Genomic DNA, 24,038 nt, shown 5'->3' on the forward strand with positions numbered 1-24,038 from the left:
TGTGTGTTACTCAGAAACACATAAGCACATCAACTTGCTTACCTAAATATTCTCATCGCCTACTCACATTTGAAAGATGAATGCAAATTCCCAGCTGCTATTCCCTGAAGCTCTCTCAAACAGAGAAGGGAGCATTGTGGTTTCTCTTTCAGTTACAGGCCATAGCACATTTAACCAACCCAGTCTATTTGCGTAATCGGTCTGTAGACCTTAATGGTAGATTTGCTTCTTGACGGTCTGTCTATAGTAAATTTGCTTCTTGACTAATCAGTTTATCTATGGTAGATTTTCTTCTTGACTATTAGGGTTCAACCTTAATCATTGTTGTGGGCCAACTTGGATTACTGACAACATAAACAAGGAGGTAAAATGTCTCACAACCAAGGCTTTAAGTCCTATGGCATGTATAGGCAACTCACTGATGAAAATGCTGAAAAACCCTACGGATGCTGAAAGTCTAAGATATTTATCAACATCCTATTTGATCTATCAGTGGCCCATATCACTTAGCAGTTAGTTCAAAATAAATAGGTCTTCTCACCTCCGTATTATGTAAAACAAATACATTTTATTCATTTATTTATTTATGTATTTATTCATTCATGTTATCTCATACAAATTAATACAAATAGGTTATCAGCTTAGTTTTAATTGTGTTATATAGCAAAATCTAACATTATAAACAATATTAAACAATATCACAGAGGGGTTGCCTATACATCAAAATAAATTCAGGTAGGCCTATGACATTTATGCATTTATTCTTGACAAGATCTACCCACCACTTATTACAGCACACTTTTTAATTCAAGTTCATGAGAAAAACTATAATTTATCTACATAAACACTACAAATAGCGGGCCTCAGTGGTGTGTGTAGTGGAGGGTATGTGCAGGTTTACACCGTATACCCACTTTTCTTTTTTGTGGGCATTGCGTATACTTCTTAATCCCCACAATGCATAGGCTATAAAAGTAGTGTAGTGGAGGTATACGCTGTATCAATTAATTAGGCTGATGGAACAGATCAGAATGTTTAGCTTAAAATGTTGATAAACTATTATTTCTTCACATTTTAGATGCAGCAATGTGCACACGGCGGTAGACCTACACAAGAATGTTCCAAAATGCAATTAGCAGGAAAACACCATTCTAAAATGCACACCGCACGTGAGCGGTTTCATTGACGGAGCTTGAAATATCCATTAGAAATGTAGATAGCGGGGAGATCTAAAGATGCAACAACCATCATGGGTTGCTAATATGAGTAGGATAATGCCTTTGGCTGCTGGACAATGAAACAAAGTTTAAAGAAAACCAATAGAATAGGAGAACGCAAATGAGGAAGTCTTTATAAAATAATTGCCTCCATGTTTCTATGGTGGGATTTTGGCTATAGGCTACTTTGAAGCAATGGTAAGACATGCCTCATAATATGAAGTAAAACATCTAGGTTTCAAACAATTAAGGAACAGGACAAATATAGCGATGCTAATGATAGGCCTAACTGTCTTCTGGTAGATGGAAAGGCTTTCCCAAAAACCTTGTCAATTAAAGGTTAACTAGCTACAAAGTAGCCTATGCCTACATGGCAGAATGATATCATGATTATTTGCATTAATCCAGTGGCCATTTGTCTTGCAAACTCCATCTCATGTGCTACAGAAACACCACTAACGAAACAACAGTGCTAGGTGCCTGCACACTTGAATTAAAGGGTAAATACACAAACATGGTTTTATCTTAGATATTTCCCAGACCTCAAAAGTGGTCTCCTGATGTGGTTTAAGCATTGTTATGGACTTAGAACATCCAATTTTGTTGTTTTTCTATAAAACAAAATGTAACCTTTATTTTCTGACTCAGTTGACAGCCTAATGTATCTGTTTCAATAGTATACCTACTATTAGCCTACTTGCACAGTACAGCTTGGGTTGGCCTGACTGTGAAAGACCAATATGGGATTTATAATTTTAGGTAATACAGAATGTACACTACCGTTCAAAAGTTTGGGTCACTTAGAAATGTCCTTGTTTTCGAAAGAAAAGCAATTTTTTTGTACATTAAAATAACATCAAATTGATCAGAAATACAGTGTAGACATTGTTAATGTTGTAAATGGCTATTGTAGCTGGAAACGGCTGATTTTTAATGGAATATCTACGTAGGCGTACAGAGGCCCATTATCAGCAACCATCCGTCCTGTGTTCCAATGGCACGTTGTGTTTGCTAATCCAAGTTTATCATTTTAAAAGGCTAATTGATCATTAGAAAACCCTTTTGCAATTATGTTAGCACAGCTGAAAACTGTTGTGCTGATTAAAGAAGCAATAAAACTGGCCTTCTTGAGACTAGTTGAGTATCTGGAGCATCAGCAATTGTGTGTTCGATTACAGGCTCAAAATGGCCAGAAACAAATAACTTTCTTCTGAAACTCGTCAGTCTATTCTTGTTCTGAGAAATGAAGGCTATTCCATGCGAGAAATTGCCAAGAACCTGAAGATCTCGAACAACACTGTGTACTACTCCCTTCACAGAACAGCGCAAACTGGCTCTAACCAGAATAGTAAGAGGAGTGGGAGGCCCCGGTGCACAACTGAGCAAGAGGACAAATACATTAGAGTGTCTAGTTTGAGAAACTGACGCCTCACAGGTCCTCAATTGGCAGCTTAATTAAATAGTACCCGCAAAACACCAGTCTCAACGTCAACAGTGAAGAGGCGACTCCGGGATGCTGACCTTCTAGGCAGAGTTGCAAAGAAAAAGCCATATCTCAGACTGGCCAATAAAAAGAAAATATTAAAATGGGCAAAAGAACACAGACACTGGACAGAGGAAGATTGGAAAAAAGTGTTATGGACAGACAAATCGAAGTTTGAGGGGTTCGGATCACAAAGAAGAACATTTGTGAGACGCAGACCAAATGAAAAGATGCTGGAGGAGTGCTTGATGCCATCTGTCAAGCATGGTGGAGGCAATATGATGGTCTGGGCGTGCTTTGGTGGTGGTAAAGTGGGAGATTTGTACAGGGTAAAAGGTATCTTGAAGAAGGAAGGCTATCACTCCATTTTGCAACGCCATGCCATACCCTGTGGACGGTGCTTGATTGGAGCCAATTTCCTCCTACAACAGGACAATGACGCAAAGCACAGCTCCAAACTATGCAATAACTATTTAGGGAAGAAGCAGTCAGCTGGTATTCTGTCTATAATGGAATGGCCAGCACAGTCACCGGATCTCAACCCTATTGAGCTGTTGTGGGAGCAGCTTGACCGTATGGTACGTAAGAAGTGCCCATCAAGCCAATCCAACATGTGGGAGGTGCTTCAGGAAGCATGGGGTGAAATCTCTTCAGATTACCTCAACAAATTGACAACTAGAATGCCAAAGGACTGCAAGGCTGTAATTGCTTCAAATTGAGGATTATTTGACAAAAGCAAAGTTTGAAGGACACAATTATTATTTCAATTAAAAATCATTCTTTCTAACCTTGTCATGACCACATTTCCTATGTATTTGCTATATTTCCTATTCAAACTCATTTCATGTATGTTTTCATGAAAAATGTATGCACTCACTAACTCTGGATAAGAGCGTCTGCTAAATGACTAAAATGTAAATGTAAAACAAGGACATTTCTAAGTGACCCCAAACTTTTGAACGGTAGTGTATGTCACTGTTTCTCGTATAACTTTCACACAGGGCACCTTTCCTTCGCCAGGCGGGCTGTTTGGGATATTTTTTGCAAAATTTGAGTATACCCACTTCTTCAGGCACCACTACACCACTGAAAGGCCTATAGGCAATAATCTTACAAATATTTAAAACCATACAAACACTGTTTACAGTGAAATGTTGTTAACACATTCTACCTATAGGCTAGATTTACAATAAAACAGCCTACCTTTAAAACTATTGGTCTTCTTATAAATAGGAAATAGACCAAAACCATAAATGCACTCTTTCATTCTAAACAGTACAATTGGAAACGGACATTCTTTCATATGGGTAGAATGTGAAAAAAAACGTTGAAATATGTCTTCTACAGTATTTCTAGCCTATTGGCTTGGGGGCTTATCTCCAGAATTTGATCATTCTTTATCTCGGCCGTCTCTGTTCCATTCCGTTGGGCAGAAATCCTGCAATGATAGGCACCGGCCATATGAGGGCAGCAACACTCCACACTATTATCACTAGAGTCATGAAACAAGCCACTAGAGTTGACTCGATGGGTTTACGGTTCAATCTCCAACTTTTGTCCCCATTTAGTTCGTCAAGGCTGAAGTCAACACAGCAGAAATTGATGGGATCCCCCGTCTGCTGAACCTTTGACTTGCCGAATCGCCGGTATCGTGACATGCCACATCCAACACACAATCTAAACTCCTGCTGGCCGCCGGTGACTCCGAGGTGTTCGATGAGAACAGGTGAGATGGCTCTGTTGATAGCAGCAGAGAAAAAAGCCCTTCCATGGTTATTGGCGGTATATATAAACACATCGCACTGGAAACCGAAGTTGCTGTCCCAACGAGCCACCAGCGAGGTGGGGAAAAGTCTCTGCACGCTGACGTTGCACTGTGGCAACGGCTGTAATGAAGTATCTGACGAGGAGGCTTCGCTCTCCTCCACCGACCTCTTCGAGTAGCGCACGTCCACCTCCAAGTTGGCCAAGAATCTGTTGGTGGAGTTGATGGGGGGTAACAGGAGGTCCTCGTCGCTCCAGCCGTGGCACCGTTGGAGTAGTCCGGCTACCGTGGTCAGGGCCAGCAGAAAACTCGGGGAGTTGCTCAGCATGGCATTGGGTGCGTCGCTCCTACTCGCATGATGTTCGGTGGGGATGCAAGGAAACTGATGAGGCGTGTCCGTCGTTAATAAAATACAGAAAACGGCCGTCTCCAGCGCGTACACAAACATCCATAGTGTGCATCTTCCATTGCCGGAGAGGACAGTTGGAAACGTCAACTGCCCGTCACACGCGCCGTGCTCGCCCCCTCCCTCGAGTTGGTTCCCAAAGTAACTGGCTTCTTGCCAAACTGCTACTGGGCGCTACTTTGCAAGAGATTGACGGTGGTGTGCTGCGAGGACCCTGATGCTCTCTCTCAGGTGGGTGAGGAAGGAAAGGAGGAGTAGCCCTATCTGGGAACATGCACTGCAACCTTCGCGCCTCTCTTCACTTAATGCGTGCGCGGCTTCAGGATCAGGGTGGGTGGGTGGAAGATGCTGTGCGCAAATACAAGGCATTCCCCCTCCTCGTCCTCCCTCCCTGTAGAAAATCTGCAACCCTGGGACGGATAAGTTATTGTGTAATGTTTAATTGTGTCAAAACATATCACCCTTATTGCTTTCTATTTGGTCAACTGAGTCCCTAGGCCTGTAATATGAATTGTGATTGGGGAAAATACAATTCACAAAGGCTCCTTATGACTCAAATGTTGACTTTGTCAAAAGAGTAAAACGTTCAATGGTGCTAAAGCGGATTCGAGATTCAGCACCATTGAAGCGGACAGCAACCCATGAATTCCACATAGTAAAAAATAAGGAATAAATCTGCAAATAAACAAAAATAGACCTCTCCATTGTTTGTTTTAAATCCTAGCCACACCATCAGTGATTCCTGGCTTGTCGCTACCTCTTCCTTTCTATGAGAAGGTAGAGTCCTATAATTGGTGCTCATTCAATAGAATCAGTCAATCCATTGATTATCCTCAAATGCCTCTTCAGGGTGAGTCTGTGCAGACCAATTTATGGTAATTTACAAGCATAAGATGGCAGTGAAATCTCCCTTAAGATGCCAGGAGCAAGGCATATCAAATCAAAGCAGGTGCCGGAGATGAATTGCCTTAAGGGGAAGTAATCAAGTTAGATGCTCTCTCTTTGTGATAATAGATTTAGTCTTAATCAGACTGCTTTAGGCAGACTGCTTAGAGTGCATGTTTAGATGTGTTACCACCACCACCAGCAGACTCAATAATGCCAAGTGTTGGGATCAGTTTGTGACAGACAGCTGTTATGGAGGCACGTTAATGGCAAATTCTACTGGGACATGTAGCTATGGGTAGCCAGGCACATCAGTAAACATCTGTCTCTCTCTATAAGCGTAGGTAGGGCACCTTGTGAGTGTGACTCAGCTGTTCTGTGACACATAGGATTGTTCCCTGAGTGTATTTGATGTTGGAAAGTACACTGAACCTCAATGTGTTAGGAACACCTCCATTTTGTGAGTGGGGAAACCTGATTAGAATTACAGCCACATTAAGGGGACACAGCTGGCTGCAGTATTGGCAGGGCTTTTATTTTTTTGTTGCTTTTATTTTACTAGCACACCTGTTCTATTTTGGCATGTGACAATGTCCGAAACCTCCCCTCTGCCACGATGTAGGCTATTGTTCTGTTCTGTGTCTACTGGTTTTGTACAGACCTGATTAGATTACGCTCACACACATAGCTGTGTCACAGAGTTCAATGGAAAATGTCCCCTGGACGTCTATATCCCATGTCTGGCTTGAAGCCTGGCTGAAGAGAAGAAAACACATCCTGACGGCTTGTCTTGTTGCAGTTGACAGTTTCAAAACAGAGATAAATTACCCCACAAAACACTTTAGATGTATAATTTAGACCACAGGTATGCATAAATCACATTCATTGCAGGGTCAAATAAACTAAAGATGATTGTTACGAATTCCCTGCCGGTGACTGTTATCAGCACCTCACAACTCTAAGCTCCACACTCCACCCCCCATCCCCCACGACCAGAGCCTGAGAGTCTAGGGCAGGCCTGGGCAACTCCAGTCCTCGGGGGCTTGATTGGTGTAACACTTTTGCCCCATCCCTATCAAACACAGCTGATTTAAACTAATTGCATTTTTAACTGAAGATCATGATTAGTTGATTATTGGAGTCAGGTGTGTTAGCTGGGGCTGGGGCAAAAGTGTGACACTAATCAGGCCCCCGAGGACTGGAATTGCCCAGGCCTGGTCTAGGGGGTAACATAAACCTGCCTTTCAAACTCTCTCTGACCTGTGTGACCTGTGCCCTGATAGGTTTCTAGGGAGGTTACTAGGGGGCCAGATAAATGCCCATCCTCTTGACTCTGCAGGTCACACAATACTTGCAGTCTCCCTCAAGCAGTGGCAGAGAGCAACATCTGTCTCTGCCCAACAACAACTGGACTCACTCATATCTCTGGACTGGTGGGATGATGTGGGTACCCAAAGTGAGTTGTGTGACATTTGTATATTGTTCTTCATAGTTAGTTACTATTATTGTCTATTGTATGTTCCCCCTCTGAGTTTACTGTGCTGTGTAATACTCTGCAGATGGCATTTGCAGTCTATACAGTCCTTTGGCATTTATTACTGCTGTATTCTGTAAGATTCTGTATCTACACTCTAAAAATGAAAGATTCCTGGAGTATCATTTAGGGGTTCTTCAAATTGAAAATGTGGGGGAACCCCTTTTAATTGATCCTCGAATAACTTTGAACTACCCCCTCCCCTATTATTATTATTATTATTATTATTATTATTATGAATAATAATAATAATACACATAACAATACATTTTAGTTGTCAGTGTTTATTAAGATTTTAGCAGCAAAGCAGAATAAAAAAATCAAAATATGAGGTATACTCCCAGCAGAGCCCCAAGTCCAATGGGTATATCCTCTGGCATGTTGATGTTAATGTGTTGATGTTCTTCGTATCCAGAATGATTTTGCAGTGCATGGTGATCAAACAGGTTTGCTGTTATATTCATCAGAGGTTTAGGAAGGGTGAAGTCTGTGAATCCAAAAAATAGTAATTATACAGATGAGTAACAAAACATGCACACAACAGTATTCTTACCTTGGTTTTTGTGGTAAATGTGAATGAAAAAAACATTTTGATAATGGTTTTCATACACATACCTTGTCCATAATGTAGAGTCCTATGGGATTTTCATTGAAGAGGTAAGGGAGGAGTATGGTACATGTGATCTGCATAACATACCAATACCAATTGACATACCTTTGTATGCCTCCTCGTCTGTATACCTGCAGACACAGACACAAAAGTTCAGTCATCTGCACCCAATACAGCTAGCCTTCAACGTATTCATATAGCATACATACTCATACCTATTTGTTGATTGAAATCCATTGAATTGTGTCCATTTTCTGTTTTAGAAAGATTTGCACAAATATGAAAAGATAGATGGTATCATCATAAAACAATATCAATTTAGATCATACAAGGGACAAACCTTTCCTTAAATTGAGGAGATCTTGAAATGTTTCAGTTAAGTGCCGGCACCTGCTGTCCTTTCAAATTCAAATCCAAATGTTTCAGTTGGGCAGTTAAGTTCCTGCAAGAACCCCCACCAACTAAGGAGGTTCCTCGATTAACCCCACCTCCTATGGGGTTCTTGGAATAACCTTTTGGGGGCAATTTTCAGTGCCAAGAACCCTAAATGTTCTTCAAGGAACTTTCAGGATCTTAGAAGAACCCCTAATTTTTTAGAGTGTATGCATTTGTGCCCTGGTGTATTCATTTGGTATGTGTGTATTCATTACCACTGTTTCTGTCCATTACAGAACCACTACACTCTTTGAAAAAAAGGTGCTATCTAGAACCTTATCCCCACAAGAGAACCCTTTAAAGAACCCTTTTTGGTTCTACATGGAACACAAAACAGTTCTACCTGGAATCAAAAAGGTTATCCTATGGGGACAGCCGAAGAACCCTTTTGGAACCCTTTTTTCTAAGAATGTACCATTCCACTATCTTTCCCACTTTATATCCCCATGTACATTCCCATGTGCATCCCCATATTCATCTTCCTCAGTGTGTTTAAATAAAGTTCCTGTGTGTTAACTCTTGGGCTGCTTTATTCCCCTCTAACTGGGGGCGATGTCAGTGAGTCACAAACCAGTAAAGTACGTAGAGCCAGGTCGCTTTCTTTCACTGATATACACTAATGTCATATGGGATATTCCTTATTCTAACTTTCCTTTCATGTTTAAGCCAGAAAACCCCTATCAACGTGAGAGCCCTTTTCAAAAGATAAGAGCCAGGCCTTACAGGGTTAACCGTCAAAAGGGTCATCAACTTGGAGAGGGAAAAAGGGTGAACAATAATGACACAGTTTCTCTTTTTATGTTTGTTCTGGAATATGTATGATACTTGTATGAATTATATTTCCCTTTGAGCTGCTAGAATGGTTTAATTTGCTGTGAAGGACTGCCTCCAGCCTTTTGATGTGAGCACCAGCTGAAGTAAAAGACAGGTCGCCTCTGGACTCAATTTGCACCTGAAAACACCTCTCCTCCTCTATTCCTCCCCTGTTGTTTATTAAGGCCTATTCTGTTCTGTCTTTTCAACGAAAACTCCCACACACACTCCTCCCCCAATACACACACACTCCTCCCCCAATACACACACACACACTGCTTGACACACTGATCGACACAAAATACAGAGACACTGACACACAAACTCGCCCACACATTCCCAAGTACTGGCCCCCTCCAAATATCAAATATGCTCCAGACAGACAATGTGCCCGGCGAATGGAGCGAAAATGTAAATTACTTTCTTGTTCATTAATTATGCTATAAAAATGTAAATTGCTTCAGCGCCAAAAATGCTAATGGGACAGAGATAAAAGTCTCTCTTGTGCCAAAGGAGAATGTATAAAAGATTCATTTTCTCAAAATGTATCTCTTTTTACCGGGGACCTTGCTAAAAAAGAGACCTGATCGTGGCTTCTGGTCTGTCCTCCATCCACTCTCACTGTGCAGGAGCAGACAGGCACTATTACTCTGTAATATAGGTTCACACAGACAACCTGTTTAATTAGATATTGGCTATTGGACACATTTGTCTCCACATCCTCCATGCTCTCACTCCTTTTGTGGATCTGAGCCTTGTGACTGAGTCCCTTGATTCTTCTTACTTCCGCTGTTCCTTTTCATTCCAACAATGGCAAGTCCCCTGACCCATCACCATGGTAACCAGCTGACCTTTACTTATTGGTTGAGATGAGGGACAATTTAGAAGTGGAGAGATTTAGAGAGGAATTATATTATTAATGTCCATCTGATTCCATCTTTAGGAGAAACTTCAAAAGTGCCTCTGGGTAGGATGTGTGTTCAGGTTAGGGTTTATGTTAGTTTCTATAGCTACTTGCATGGCTGGTGCATTGTCTTACATCAGATAGCACGTCGATTCCATCTGCACCGATTGAGGGACGAGCGTCGTGGAGGAGTGATGCCATTTGACGTGAGACAATGTGGCTGGTGTGGTTGTGTGTGTACTCATACAGTGAATGAGAGGTTTGATATGACTACATTTGTACATGCCTTAAAAAACAACAACAGCGACAACACCAATATAAATGAGGGACGGACACACAAACATACACACACACAGACACACATTATTTTTTGTTGTTGTTGTTGTTGTATTGTTTGTATATCAATGTATTTTACATTTGTGTGACTGTTTTGTTACTTTTTGTGTTTTTTGTGGACCCCAGGAACAATAGCTGCTGCCCCTGCGAAAACTAATGGGGATTCAAATAATCAAATCAAATGGATTACAATATAGATTGAGTGTTGGACAGGCCGACTCAAATGCCCCCAACATATACCTTGATTGTGGTGAGTAACAAAATGTTTCGGGGTACACACAATTTCCCCTCCCCCTACCCCCAGTGTCTGTGAGACTGCAGAGGGATCCATAGGAGAGAGGAGCACTAATTAGTAGCGTTAGGAGCCGGGCGGGATGGCGGGCGGAGGAAGGAAGGAAGCGTTGTGTTGTTATGTACTGTATGTGGAAGTGCTCATCTCTCTCACAGGAAGGAGAACTATCAGCCTTGATGAGGCAAAGCAACACAGTGTATTAGACACACAACATCAAAACACTGATTAAAACAAGACAATGTAAATCTGAACTCCCATGTCGACCTGTTATAATGGCACTGGGAAAGATCAGAGGAATGATACGAACTATAATGTCTGTGTGTTTCTTAATAAGGCCTCTCAGGAGATTCAGTGGTTGTTGAAGGCTAGATGGATTACTATGGGGCAATATAGTTTGGTGTAAATTATGGATTTGATTAGAAACTTCTCATGTATTGGCACGTGATGTATAGGCACTAGTACCAAACTACTTTTTCGTTCAGTTTTGTAACTGAGTTTATTGTTATGCAGTTTCTTCATACAGTACTATGATGGCTTGTCAGAATGCATACCACTGTTAGTGAAAAGAAAGAAACTGTTTAACAATGCTTCTGAGAAGTAATCGTTCTCAAAATAGAACTGATCTTGCTGTTCCACCTGACGAATAAGAGCACCAGGGTCATAGTTAACACACTTGCTTGAAAACCAAGGGAAATGTTACAGTTGACACGATAATGAGTTTGGATGTCTGTGTCCCTGACGTTTCTATGGTCTCTAACTAACAATTCTACTCTTTCTGCCTTTCAGAACCCTCCGTCTTCACCATACCACCGTTTTCCTCTTTTTCTATCTTTGTCTTCTCTGGGAAAATATCAATGAAGGACACAGACAGTGCACGGTCGGTGCCTGCTGAGGGGCCGTCAACGTGAAATAGGCCCTGGAAATAACATCACACTTATCAGACCCTCTGAACAATGATCACAGGCAGAGGCTGATCAGGCCCTTCCTCATTGGACCCTGGGAGTCAAGATGGTGTGAGATTGCTTCTTGCCTGCGCCGATGCTGCCACTTCTCAGCGCAGCTGACATGGACGTGAATCACACGGCCGTCCCCCAAAAGGTCACCTTTGACAGATGGGGACAGACTAGCCCCCCCACCACCTTTCACCTACCACACCACCGCATCCTCTCCTCTACCCAGTCACACAGAGGAGGAACGTTCTCTCTCCGATGCTGTGTGATCGTTTGTCATCTGGTTCTGTGCATGTGTGTGAATGTGTGTGAACTGTAATCGCCCTCCGAAACATGGTGAGAGGGTGTGATTACCATTGGTTGTTTGTCATGGTTGAGCCTGAGAGGTGGGAGGGAGGGAGGAGGGGAGGGAGGGAGGGAGGATGGGTGTGGGTGGAGGTGGACTTTACTTCTGCTTGCAGAATAGATTACTTTAGTTTGAAAACAGGCACCAGAGAAAGTGTTTGAACTGACATTCAAAGGCAAAAAGGGAGCTGATCAAAGCTGTCAGTCATTAGTTCATCCCACAGTAATTATGGGTGAATAGATGGCTGTGTTATTTTACAATATTGGTTTGTGAGCTATTACTTAAACTGCAAATTAAGTGGAATCATGTAATAATTGTGAAACTAAGAGGAGAGAATGAGAGAAAAATAAATTAAGGGTGAAAGAGAGTCTTATCCCAACCACTGAGTCACTTATCCTGTGTGCCCCCTCCAAACCAAAAACAACCTTCCAACAACCACAATAAAAGGACATTCCTGGTTCATTGCAGCCATTGAAATAACCCACAGTCCTCCTGCTTTGATCTCATATAACCTCCCACACTGTTAAAATGAACTAAGGCGATGTTTCACATCCACCTTCTCACATGAATACCAGTGATGAAGGCCCACTTTACACGTTACCTCTGCTATAACATACATAGCCCTAAACATTTTGATTGTAACATTATTTATAATCTCACAATGGGCCTGGCAACTGTAGCCTATAACAAGTCCCAAAGTCTACCCTAGGAAAAATATTAATTACCCAGTCTTTAAAATGTTAAATCAAAATATTGACAGAAAATTAGCAATCAATATTTATGCTATAAACCAATTAGAAATGTAAAGCCATTTGATTGAATGAGAGACACAGTCTAACAAAACATTATTTTTGTGTTTTGATCCTGCCTTTTACATGCACTGAAACACCAAAAAGTGTTTTCACAACACTCTCTTAGAAACACAACAACACCCTCTTAAAAACACAATTATTCAGATTGAAGAACCACTTTGGGTGTTTCAGGGTACTTCCATTGTCACGCCCTGACTCAAGGGACTCGTATATGTTGAGTCAGGGTGTGTATGTTCTATGTTGTATATTTCTATGTTGATGTTCTAGTATGTCTATTTCTATGTTGGCCGGTGTGGTTCCCAATCAGAGGCAGCTGTCGCTCGTTGTCTCTGATTGGGGACCATACTTAGGCAGCCTTTTGGCACGAGTTAGTTGTGGGATCTTGTTCCGTGTGAGGTATGTGGTTTGTCTACCTTGGACTTCACGTTTCGTTTCATTTGTTGTTTTGTCGTGGTGTTTATTCAATATAAATAAACATGTATGCATATCACGCTGCGCCTTGGTCCGTCCCGTCTGTAAGCGAACGTGACAGAAGATCCCACCAAACGAGGACCAAGCAGCGTGTCCAGGAGCAGACAGCCTGGACATGGGAGGAGATCCTGGAAGGAAAGGGTTCCTGGACATGGGAGGAGATTCAGGCCGGGATGGATCGCCGTCCTTGGGAGGAGACAGTGGAGGCGCGTTATAGAGAGGAGCAGCGGCAACGCAGAAGGTGCCGGCCGAGGAAGAAGCCTGAGAGACAGCCCCAATTAAACATTTTGGGGGGGCTAAAAGGGTGGTTGGCGGAGCCTAGTGTTAGAGCAGAGCCAACTCCCCGTACTCACGCGAGGAAGCGTGTGACTGGGCAGGCTCCGTGTTATGCGGAGCTACGTACTGTGTCGCCAGTGTTCCGGCACAGTCCTGTTCGTCCTGTGCTAGCACCACGCACGTGTCGTGCGAAGATGGGCATTCAGCCAGGACGGGGTGTGCCGGCTCAACGCTCCTGGTCTCCAGTACGCCTCCCCGGTCCCGCATATCCTGCGCCTGTTCTACGAGCTGTATCGCCAGTGCGCGTGCACAGCCCAGTGCGTCCTGTGCCAGCGCCTCGCATGTGTAGTGCGAAAGTGGGCAGCCAGCCAGGACGGGTTGTGCCAGCTCTCCGCTCCAGACCTCCAGTCCGCCTTCGCAGTCCGGTCCGGCCCGTTCCTGCTCCTCGCACCAAACCAGTGGTGTGTGTTCCCAGCCCGGCCTGGCCTGTTCCTGCTCCTCGCACCAAGCCAGTGGTGCGCGTCGCCAGCCCGGTTCGGCCTGTTCCTGCTCCTCGCACCAAGCCAGTGGTGCGCGTCGCCAGCCTGGCCCGGCCTGTTCCTGCTTCTCGCACCAAGCCAGTGGTGCGCGTCGCCAGCCCGGCCCGGCCTGTTCCTGCTCCTCGCACCAAGCCAGTGGTGCGCGTTGCCAGCCCGGTCCGGCCTGTTCCTGCTCCTCGCACCAAGCCAGTGGTGCGCGTCGCCAGCCCGGCCCGGACTGTTCCCGTCCCTCGCACCAAGCCAGTGGTGCGCGTCACCAGCCCGGTCCGGCCTGTTCCTGTCCCTTGCACCAAGCCAGTGGTGCGCGTCGCCAGCCCGGTCCGGCCTGTTCCTGCTCCTCGCACCAAGCCAGTGGTGCGTGTGTCCAGTCCGGCACGGCCGTGCCTGTCCCACCGGTGCCTGGTCCGGCACCGGTCAGCGGCTCCACTCCGGAGCCAGAGCAGTCCACTCCACCGGTGCCTGATCCAGCTTCGGTTAGCTGCTCCACTCCGGAGCCAGAGCAATCCGCTCCACCGGGGTCCAGCCCAGCTCCGGTCAGCGGATCCACTCCGGAGCCAGAGCAGTCCGCTCCACCGGTGCCCAGTTCAGCTCCGGTCAGCTGCTCCACTCCGGAGCCAGAGCAATCCGCTCCACCGGGGTCCAGTCCAGCTCCGGTCAGCGGCTCCACTCGAGCCAGAGCAGTCCGCTCCACCGGTGCCTGATCCAGCTCCGGTCAGCGGCTCCACTCCGGAGCCAGAGCAGTTCGATCCACCGTCGTCGGGTCCAGCTCCAGTCAGCGGTTCCAGTCCAGACCCAGACGTCAGCCCCCTCTCCAGGTTCGGGGTCTCCCACACCAGGGTCCAGACAGGGCTTGGTACTTCGTGGGAGGAAGGAGAGGGGAAGCAGCGCGCCGAGGTCCAGACCAGACCAGGGGCGCAACAGGGAGGTGGAGAGTAAGTGGTGGTCACGCCCGGAGCCGGATCCGCCTCCGAGGCGGAATGCCCACCCGGCCCCTACCCTGTTATGTTTATGTGGCGCGGTCGGAGTCCGCACCTTTGGGGGGGGGTACTGTCACGCCCTGACTCAAGGGACTCGTATATGCTGAGTCAGGGTGTGTATGTTGTATATTTCTATGTTGATGTTCTAGTATGTCTATTTCTATGTTGGCCGGTGTGGTTCCCAATCAGAGGCAGCTGTCGCTCGTTGTCTCTGATTGGGGGCAATACTTAGGCAGCCTTTTGGCACAAGTTAGTTGTGGGATCTTGTTCCATGTGAGGTATGTGGTTTGTCTACCTTGGACTTCACGTTTCATTTGTTGTTTTGTCGTGGTGTTTATTCAATATAAATAAACATGTATGCATATCACGCTGCGCCTTGGTCCGTCCCGTCTGTAAGAGAACGTGACATCCATTCTGTTTTGAAATACATTCAGTGTATCATAACACTTACATAGGGTTTACATTCAAACACCCTCCCAACACCAGATCTCAGTTTAAGTGCACTACTCCTTATGATTTTACTACACAATGATGGTGTTTTGAGTCTTTCTATTTTAACAGTACAGAGTCCAGGAAGATAAATCCCTTGCCCACACAGAGAACTCCTTCACACTGTGATGTGAACTCCCAGGCTGTTTCACCTTGTGTCTTTAGCTAAGGGGCTGTATTGAACCAAAACATCAAAGCACATCAATGGAGATTGACTTTAGGATTAGTGACCCTCAAACAAACCCATCCTATTCTCAATATTCTAAATACAATGCATTGTCTATCTACACAACTCATAGGCAATCATGTTATAGTTTCATAACAATCCTCCTATAGGCCTTGTTTATTTTATTTTCAGATCCTATGATAGAATAATATTCAATCCACCTTGAATCGAAGAGCCCTCAGGATAATTTTGACCTTCATGAATGTATCAAGTACATACAGTGGCTTGCGAAAGTATTCACCCCCCTTGGCATTTTTCCTATTTTGTTGCCTTACAACCTGGAATTAAAATGGATTTTTGGGGGGTTTGTATCATTTGATTTACATAACATGCCTACCACTTTGAAGAAACAAACAAGAAATAATACAAAAAAACAGAAAACTTGAGCGTGCATAACTATTCACCCCCCCTCTCTCTTGGGGATTGTCTCTATAAGCTTGGCACATCTAGCCACTGGGATATTTGCCCAATCTTCAAGGCAAAACTGCTCCAGCTCATTCAAGTTGGCTGGGTTCCGCTGGTGTACAGCAATCTTTAAGTTATACCACAGATTCTCAATTGGATTGAGGTCTGGGCTTTGACAATGCCATTCCAAGACATTTAAATGTTTCCCCTTAAACCACTCAAGTGTTGCTTTAGCAGTATGCTTAGGGTCATTGTCCTGCTGGAAGGTGAACCTCCATCCCAGTCTCAAATCTCTGGAAGACTGAAACAGGTTTCCCTCAAGAATTTCCCTGTATTTAGCGCCATCCATCATTCCTTCAATTCTGACCAGTTTCCCAGTCCCTGCCAATGAAAAACATCCCCACAGCATGATGCTGCCACCACCATGCTTCGGGGTGATGAGAGGTGTTGGGTTTGCGCCAGACCTAGCGTTTTCCTTGATGGCCAAAAAGCTCAATTTTAGTCTCATCTGACCAGAGTACCTTCTTCCATATGTGTGGGGAGTCTCCCACATGCCTTTTGGTGAACACCAAACGTATTTGCTTATTTTTTTCTTTAAGCAATGGCTTTTTTCTGGCCACTCTTCCGTAAAGCCCAGCTCTGTGGAGTGTACGGCTTAAAGTGGTCCTATGGACAGATACTCCAATCTCCGCTGTGGAGCTTTGCAGCTCCTTCAGGGTTATCTTTGGTCTCTTTGTTGCCTCTCTGATTAATGCCCTCCTTGCCTGGTCCGTGAGTTTTGGTGGGCGGCCCTCTCTTGGCAGGTTTGTTGTGGTGCCATATTCTTTCCATGTTTTAATAATGGATTTAATGGTGCTCCTTGGGATGTTCAAAGTTTCTCATATTTTTTTATAACCCAACCCTGATCTGTACTTCTCCACAACTTTGTCCCTGACCTGTTTGGAGAGCTCCTTGGTCTTCATGGTGCGGCATGCTTGGTGGTGCCCCTTGCTTAGTGGTGTTGCAGACTCTGGGGCCTTTCAGAACAGGTGTATATATACTGAGATCATGTGACAGATCATGTGACAATTAGATTGCACACAGGTGGACTTTATTTAACTAATTATGTGACTTCTGAAGGTAATTGGTTGCACCAGATCTTATTTAGGGGCTTCACAGCAAAGGGGGTGAATACATATGCACGCACCACTTTTCAGTTATTTATTTTTTAGAAACAAGTTATTTCTTTCATTTCACTTCACCAATTTGGACTATTTTGTGTATGTCTAATTTCATGAAATCTAAATAAAAATCATTTAAAATTGCAGGTTGTAATGCAACGAAATAGGAAAAATGGCAAGGGGGATGAATACTTTTGCAAGGTACTGTAAGTACTGTGCGTATGTGCCCGCTGTCCTGTTCGTTCATTCATTCATCAGTGATCAGCTGAATGAAGATTATTCTTTAAAAGGGCAGTAGGAGGAAACTGTCTAAATACTGTCAAAAACCCATTTCCTTCTTCCATCCATTTCTCCTCATAACCACATCCTGTGAGTTGTGCCCCGGGCAGGGACGTGGTCCGCTTGACTCTGATATACAACGTGAAAGGAGAGCGGCCACGGCACCCCAGGTTTAGTTTAGCACACTGACATCAGATTATGGATAGTACAGAGCCTTTCGGTTCTGTGCTGTTTCTCTGCCGCTCACTATCCCTCCCACCCCACCACACCACACCTCCACCACCCACCCGTCTCCATCTTTCACTTATTTTTCCCTTTTCTATGTTCCTTCCCTCTGTCTGCGAGTCAGTCAGATCAAAGGTGCATGCTCAGGGGATCTCTCATAGAGAAATGCCTCTGATTAGACGAGGCATCCTCCTCCACGTTGGATCTATCTCCTCTGTAATGGAGATGGAGATGGAGTACATGGAAACACTCTAGTCTGTACTCTGTACAGTCATCATATTACCATGGAAGTCGACATCAAAGAGGCACGTGCTACTGCAAGACATAACAGAAGGTCTTTCAGTTTTTGTTTAGTAGTTAGTGATTTTGTATCTTTCCCTCTGTAACAAGATTAAGGAGAGCCTTTGTGTGTGTGTGTGTGTATGTGTGTGTGTGTGTGTGTGTATGTGTGAGTGCGTGTGTGTGTTTGTTGGTTCGCCTAACTCCCCGTTCCACAAATCGAAATCCTTTAACTGAAAACAATCTGGTGTGGAGATTAAAGGGTTGCTAAGGTAACCAGCAGAACCGTCTCATGCCTACCAGCCATTGCAATTAATTAAATAAAGCAAACGCTGGTAGTCTAAAGTTTGAACTTTTAACATGTACAGCTCAATATTTAGCTGTTAGATCCAAGTAATTTAATTTGAATGAGAACAATAACTTATGTGTAGCCTAAAGTCAACAATTTCCATTTATTGACACCAAATACTCCATAACCTATGTAATACAGACTCACTGAAGGTAATACAGACTCACTGAATTAGAAGACAGAAGTTGGGGTTGACTACACAGTATATCTTGGTCATTGCTGACTGGTACTGTCAAGGTGATTATGTATTTATTTCAGTAGGTGCCTGAGGATATCATCATGCAACAAACACAGGTTGACAATGTGGGCAGAAACCATGTCATTTGAGAATGCAACTGCAAGCTTTTCCCTTTGAGATCACAACTATGGGAAAGATTGCATCAAGGCAACACTGAGAATGCCTAGACTGAATTTGTATCAGTGGGTATGGTATCTGTTATGACGGTGAAACAGATAAAAGTTTTGCTGTTTGAAAGACATTCACAGCACATTGTGACAACAATGAACAAACGAGAAGTAGAGCTGACTGTGCAACTAGGACAGGCTGACCTTGAGAAAATAGTCTCACTCCTATCCCATTCAACTTCATCCGAAGCTTGAAATAGACTTTTCTATTTCTTAGTATACAAAATGCTTACATTTGCATTTACATTCATCCTTCATGTTTTGATTGGTTTCAGTTAATTAATTTGTTTTCATTTTGGGGATAATGACAAGATGTCTTGTCAAGTAGGCACACACAGGAACTCAGATGAACTCACATGCCTGCCCGCATGCACACACATACACACACACACACACATTCACACACAAAATCAATATATGAGTATAGCTGCAGAGAGAGTTAGCCACACACTGTAAGATAGATCCCCTAACTCACCTGGTTGCCAATACAGCTGAGTTGTGGAACAGACCCGACCTGTTTTGGATGACTGTTGGGTATAAAATCAAGTCTAGGGTCCCGCAAAAGTGTGCCACACAGATGACATGTAACATGCTACACACACGCTCTGTTACGTTGTTCTAAGAGGAAGCTGTCAATAAAGCTTTTAAAGACAAACATGGCGGCGCACATTGAGGAGGTGTAAGCCATGACAACAGGGTGAATACAACGACTTTACGTGCACAATAACATTTTGAATCTGATATAGATAATGGATCACGATAAAAGCCATATCGCTTAACGCAAGGATTTGGAAATTGAACACAGTGAGTAACTTCAAACCCTGTGATCAAAGCTACTTTTTCACTGACGTTCAACATGCAACATCTAGCTTACAAATGTCACTAGCTAGCTAATGTGGCTGTCATTTCAAGAAATGATAGCTCGAGTCGCGTTCTAGCTAGCTAGCTATTTTTCTTATTAACGGTATTCGTGATTCATTTGTTGAATAACTAACAAGCACATAAAACTATTATATTACACAAATGCTAATGTATTTACCCTGTGAACTTGTAACAACGTGATTTGCATCGCCTGAATCTTTCAAGGTGCATGCAAGGCTCTCTATGGTAAAGATATGGCATTCACAAGGGTCAATGTAACCATATAAACATCTTATCCTCTATCTCTCTCTCCTACACACACTCTCATATGCACAGACACAACCTTGTGTATGTCTCTTTCTCTCTCTTTCTCTCTATATATCTCTCTCTCTGCTCTAGCTGGAGGATAGTGTATTTGTGGCATTGCACTGATGTCCCATAGAGACTATAGAGTAGCTAGGCTACAGCAGAGCAGATGTCTCCATCTATGGTTTGAGTGGGTGTTTGAGGAGAATGAATGCTGCTGGCTGGTGAGCGAGCGACACTTGCTCTACAGTCTGCACACAATCATCATGTCAAATGTTTCAATATTATTGACTTGGTCGTGCATGAAACATACTGACATTTACTGTTCATGCATGTAGTGCTTTTTTGTGAGTTGTTTGTCATACTTGAAGTACTTAACATTTAGCTGAATTCTCAAAGATTGATAGCGTATATAAAACCAACTCCTTCAAGTTATCCATGTCAGTAGGCTTAAAGATTCATTGAGTGTGTCAATGTGTCACCTTCTGTATGGATATGGACGTGCTAACTACCACTAGGCTATAGGCTCTTTAGAGAGGTTCCCAGGCAGTCCCTCCATAGGCACACATCATCAGCTCAGGGATATAACCTAGCCTACTGTATAGAGTGAAAACCACTTGCTGTCTTCTATGGCAGTCTTGCAATGATGATTTAGTGACCAGGAAAATACCCTTCGCCTCTGTTTATTTTTATTTTTACTAGAGGCAATTGCAAGGGGCAATTGGAGGTTGACACGTCTGACCCACTTGTGTTACCAAGGGCCTTGACTTATATGCTGTGTGGGATGGAACACTTCTTGGGAAATATTTTCATGATGTGTCATGTCAGCAGCATCTGTGTCACTCAAGTGTCTATGTGTGAGTGTGTCTCTGTTGTCAAGGTTGCTATGTTATTATAATAATATAGGGTAAATAAATGTGAATTCAATCCCTTTTTGACAGCATCCCTTTTGATTTAAACAAAACTATCCAATTTGTAAGTCGCTCTGGATAAGAGCGTCTGCTAAATGACGAAAATGTAAATGTAAATCTATACTTGTTTGCCCGGCATGGAAGAAGTGGATAGAAAGTAGGGTTGGGCGGTATCCAGATTGTCATATCGTCCTTCTCTCACCCCAGGATATACGTTTACTTATAGTACCAGTCAAAAGTTTGGACACACCTACTCATTCCAGGGTTTTTCTTTATTTTTTCAATTTACTACATTGTAGAATAATAGTGAACACATCAAAAGTATGAAATAACACATGGAATCATATAGTAACCAAAAAAATCAAAATATAATTTATATTTGAGATTCTTCAAAAAAGCCACCCTTTGCCTTGATGAAAGCTTTGCACACTCTTGGCATTCTCTCAACCATGAGGTAGTCACCTGGAATGCATTTCAATTAAAAGGTGTGCCTTCTTAAAAGTTAATTTGTGGAATTTCTTTCCTTCTTAATGCGTTTGAGCCAATCAGTTGTGTTGTGACATGGGTTGGTATACAGTGGGGGAAAAAAAGTATTTAGTCAGCCACCAATTGTGCAAGTTCTCCCACTTAAAAAGATGAGAGAGGCCTGTAATTTTCATCATAGGTACACGTCAACTATGACAGACAAAATGAGATTTTTTTTCCTCCAGAAAATCACATTGTAGGTTTTTAATGAATTTATTTGCAAATGATGGTGGAAAATAAGTATTTGGTCAATAACAAAAGTTTCTCAATACTTTGTTATATACCCTTTGTTGGCAATGACACAGGTCAAACGTTTTCTGTAAGTCTTCACAAGGTTTTCACACACTGTTGCTGGTATTTTGGCCCATTCCTCCATGCAGATCTCCTCTAGAGCAGTGATGTTTTGGGGCTGTCGCTGGGCAACACAGACTTTCAACTCCCTCCAAAGATTTTCTATGGGGTTGAGATCTGGAGACTGGCTAGGCCACTCCAGGACCTTGAAATGCTTCTTACGAAGCCACTCCTTGAAAGACCCAGCCACGTTTCATCTTCAATGCCCTTGCTGATAGAAGGAGGTTTTCACTCAAAATCTCACGATACATGGCCCCATTCATTCTTTCCTTTACACGGATTGTCGTCCTGGTCCCTTTGTGTTTCCACCCCCATGCTTCACAGTAGGTATGGTGTTCTTTGGATGCAACTCAGCATTCTTTGTCCTCCAAACAGGACGAGTTGAGTTTTTACCAAAAAGTTCTATTTTGGTTTCATCTGACCATATGACATTCTCCCAATCCTCTTCTGGATCATCCAAATGCACTCTAGCAAACTTCAGACGGGCCTGGACATGTACTGGCTTAAGCAGGGGGACACGTCTGGCACTGCAGGATTTGAGTCCCTGGCGGCGTAGTGTGTTACTGATGGTAGGCTTTGTTACTTTGGTCCCAGCTCTCTGCAGGTCATTCACTAGGTCCCCCCGTGTGGTTCTGGGATTTTTGCTCACCGTTCTTGTGATCATTTTGACCCCACGGGGTGAGATCTTGCGTGGAGCCCCAGATCGAGGGAGATTATCAGTGGTCTTGTATGTCTTCCATTTCCTAATAATTGCTCCCACAGTTGATTTCTTCAAACCAAGCTGCTTACCTATTGCAGATTCAGTCTTCCCAGCCTGGTGCAGGTCTACAATTTTGTTTCTGGTGTCCTTTGACAGTTCTTTGGTCTTGGCCATAGTGGAGTTTGGAGTGTGACTGTTTGAGGTTGTGGACAGGTGTCTTTTATACTGATAACAAGTTCAAACAGGTGCCATTAATACAGGTAACGAGTGGAGGACAGAGGAGCCTCTTAAAGAAGAAGTTACAGGTCTGTGAGAGCCAGAAATCTTGCTTGTTTGTAGGTGACCAAATACTTATTTTCCACCATAATTTGCAAATAAATTCATAAAAAATCCTACAATGTGGTTTCTGGATTTTTTTTTCTCAATTTGTCTGTCATTGTTGACGTGTACCTATGATGAAAATTACAGGCCTCTCTCATCTTTTTAAGTGGGAGAACTTGCACAATTGGTGGCTGACTAAATACTTTTTTCCCCCACTGTACAGAAGATAGCCCTATTTGGTATAAGACCAAGTCCATATTATGGCAAGAACAGCTCAAATAAGCAAAGGGAAACAACAGTCCATCATTACTTTAAGACATGAAGGTCAGTCAATACGGAAAATTAAAAGAACTTTGAAAGTTTCTTCAAGTGCAGTCGCAAAAACCATCAAGCGCTGTGATGAAACTGGCTCTCATGAGGACCGCCACAGGAAAGGAAGACCCAGAGTTACTGCTGCAGAGGATAAGTTCATTAGAGTTACCAGCCTCAGACATTGCAGCCCAAATAAATGCTTCACAGAGTTCAAGTCACATATAAATCTCAACATCAACTGTTCAGAGGGGACTGTGTGATTCAGTCCTTAATGGTCGAATTGCTGCAAAGAAACCACTACTAAAGGACACCAATAATAATAAGAAACCTGCTTGAGCCAAGAAACACGAGCAATGGACATTAGACCGGTGGAAAGTTGTCCTTTGGTCTGGAGTCCAAATTTGAGATTTTTGGTTCCAACCGCCGTGTCTTTGTGAGATGATCTCCGCATGTGTAGTTCCCACCGTAAAGCATGGAGGAGGTGGTGTTATGGTGTGGGGGTGCTTTGCTGGTGACACTGTCTTAGAATTCAAGGCACACTTAACCAGCATGGCTACTACAGCATTCTGCAGCGATACGCCATCCCATCTGGTTTGGGCTTAGTGGGACTATCATTTGTTTTTCAACAGGACAATGACCCAACACACCTCCAGGCTGTGTAAGGGCTATTTTACCAAGAAGGAGAGTGATGGAGTGCTGCATCCGTTGACCTGGCCTCCACAATCCCCCGACCTCAACCCAATTGGGATGGTTTGGGATGAGTCGGACCGCAGAGTGAAGGAAAAGCAACCAACAAGTGCTCAGCATATGTGGGAACTCCTTCAAGACTGTTGGAAAAGCATTCCAGGTGAAGCTGGTTGAGAGAATGCCAAGAGTGTGCAAA

At 43.6% G+C, this 24,038-nt stretch overlaps 2 protein-coding genes across 3 annotated transcripts in view; one reads left to right on the forward strand and one right to left on the reverse strand.

Annotated features, from left to right (window-relative positions):
- Positions 1–3,607: 3,607 nt before the first annotated feature.
- LOC121543012 (transmembrane protein 158-like) lies at positions 3,608–5,239 on the reverse strand. Its single transcript, XM_041852684.1, has one exon. It carries the CDS (start codon positions 4,911–4,913, stop codon positions 4,098–4,100), a length of 816 nt encoding a protein of 271 aa, XP_041708618.1. The 5' UTR covers positions 4,914–5,239; the 3' UTR covers positions 3,608–4,097.
- A 14,286-nt stretch (positions 5,240–19,525) lies between these two features.
- Positions 19,526–24,038, forward strand: part of LOC121543013 (probable leucine--tRNA ligase, mitochondrial) — a 41,939-nt gene continuing 37,426 nt past the window's right edge. The window contains exon 1 of one of the 2 annotated variants that reach the window (XM_045208676.1): positions 19,526–19,672. The gene's annotated coding sequence lies outside the window, so the exon portion shown is untranslated. The remainder of the gene's footprint in view (positions 19,673–24,038) is intronic. The other variant, XM_045208677.1, reaches the window with a different exon arrangement.

This window comes from Coregonus clupeaformis, chromosome 28 (assembly GCF_020615455.1).
Source record: "Coregonus clupeaformis isolate EN_2021a chromosome 28, ASM2061545v1, whole genome shotgun sequence".
NCBI classification, from domain to species: Eukaryota; Metazoa; Chordata; class Actinopteri; order Salmoniformes; family Salmonidae; genus Coregonus; species Coregonus clupeaformis.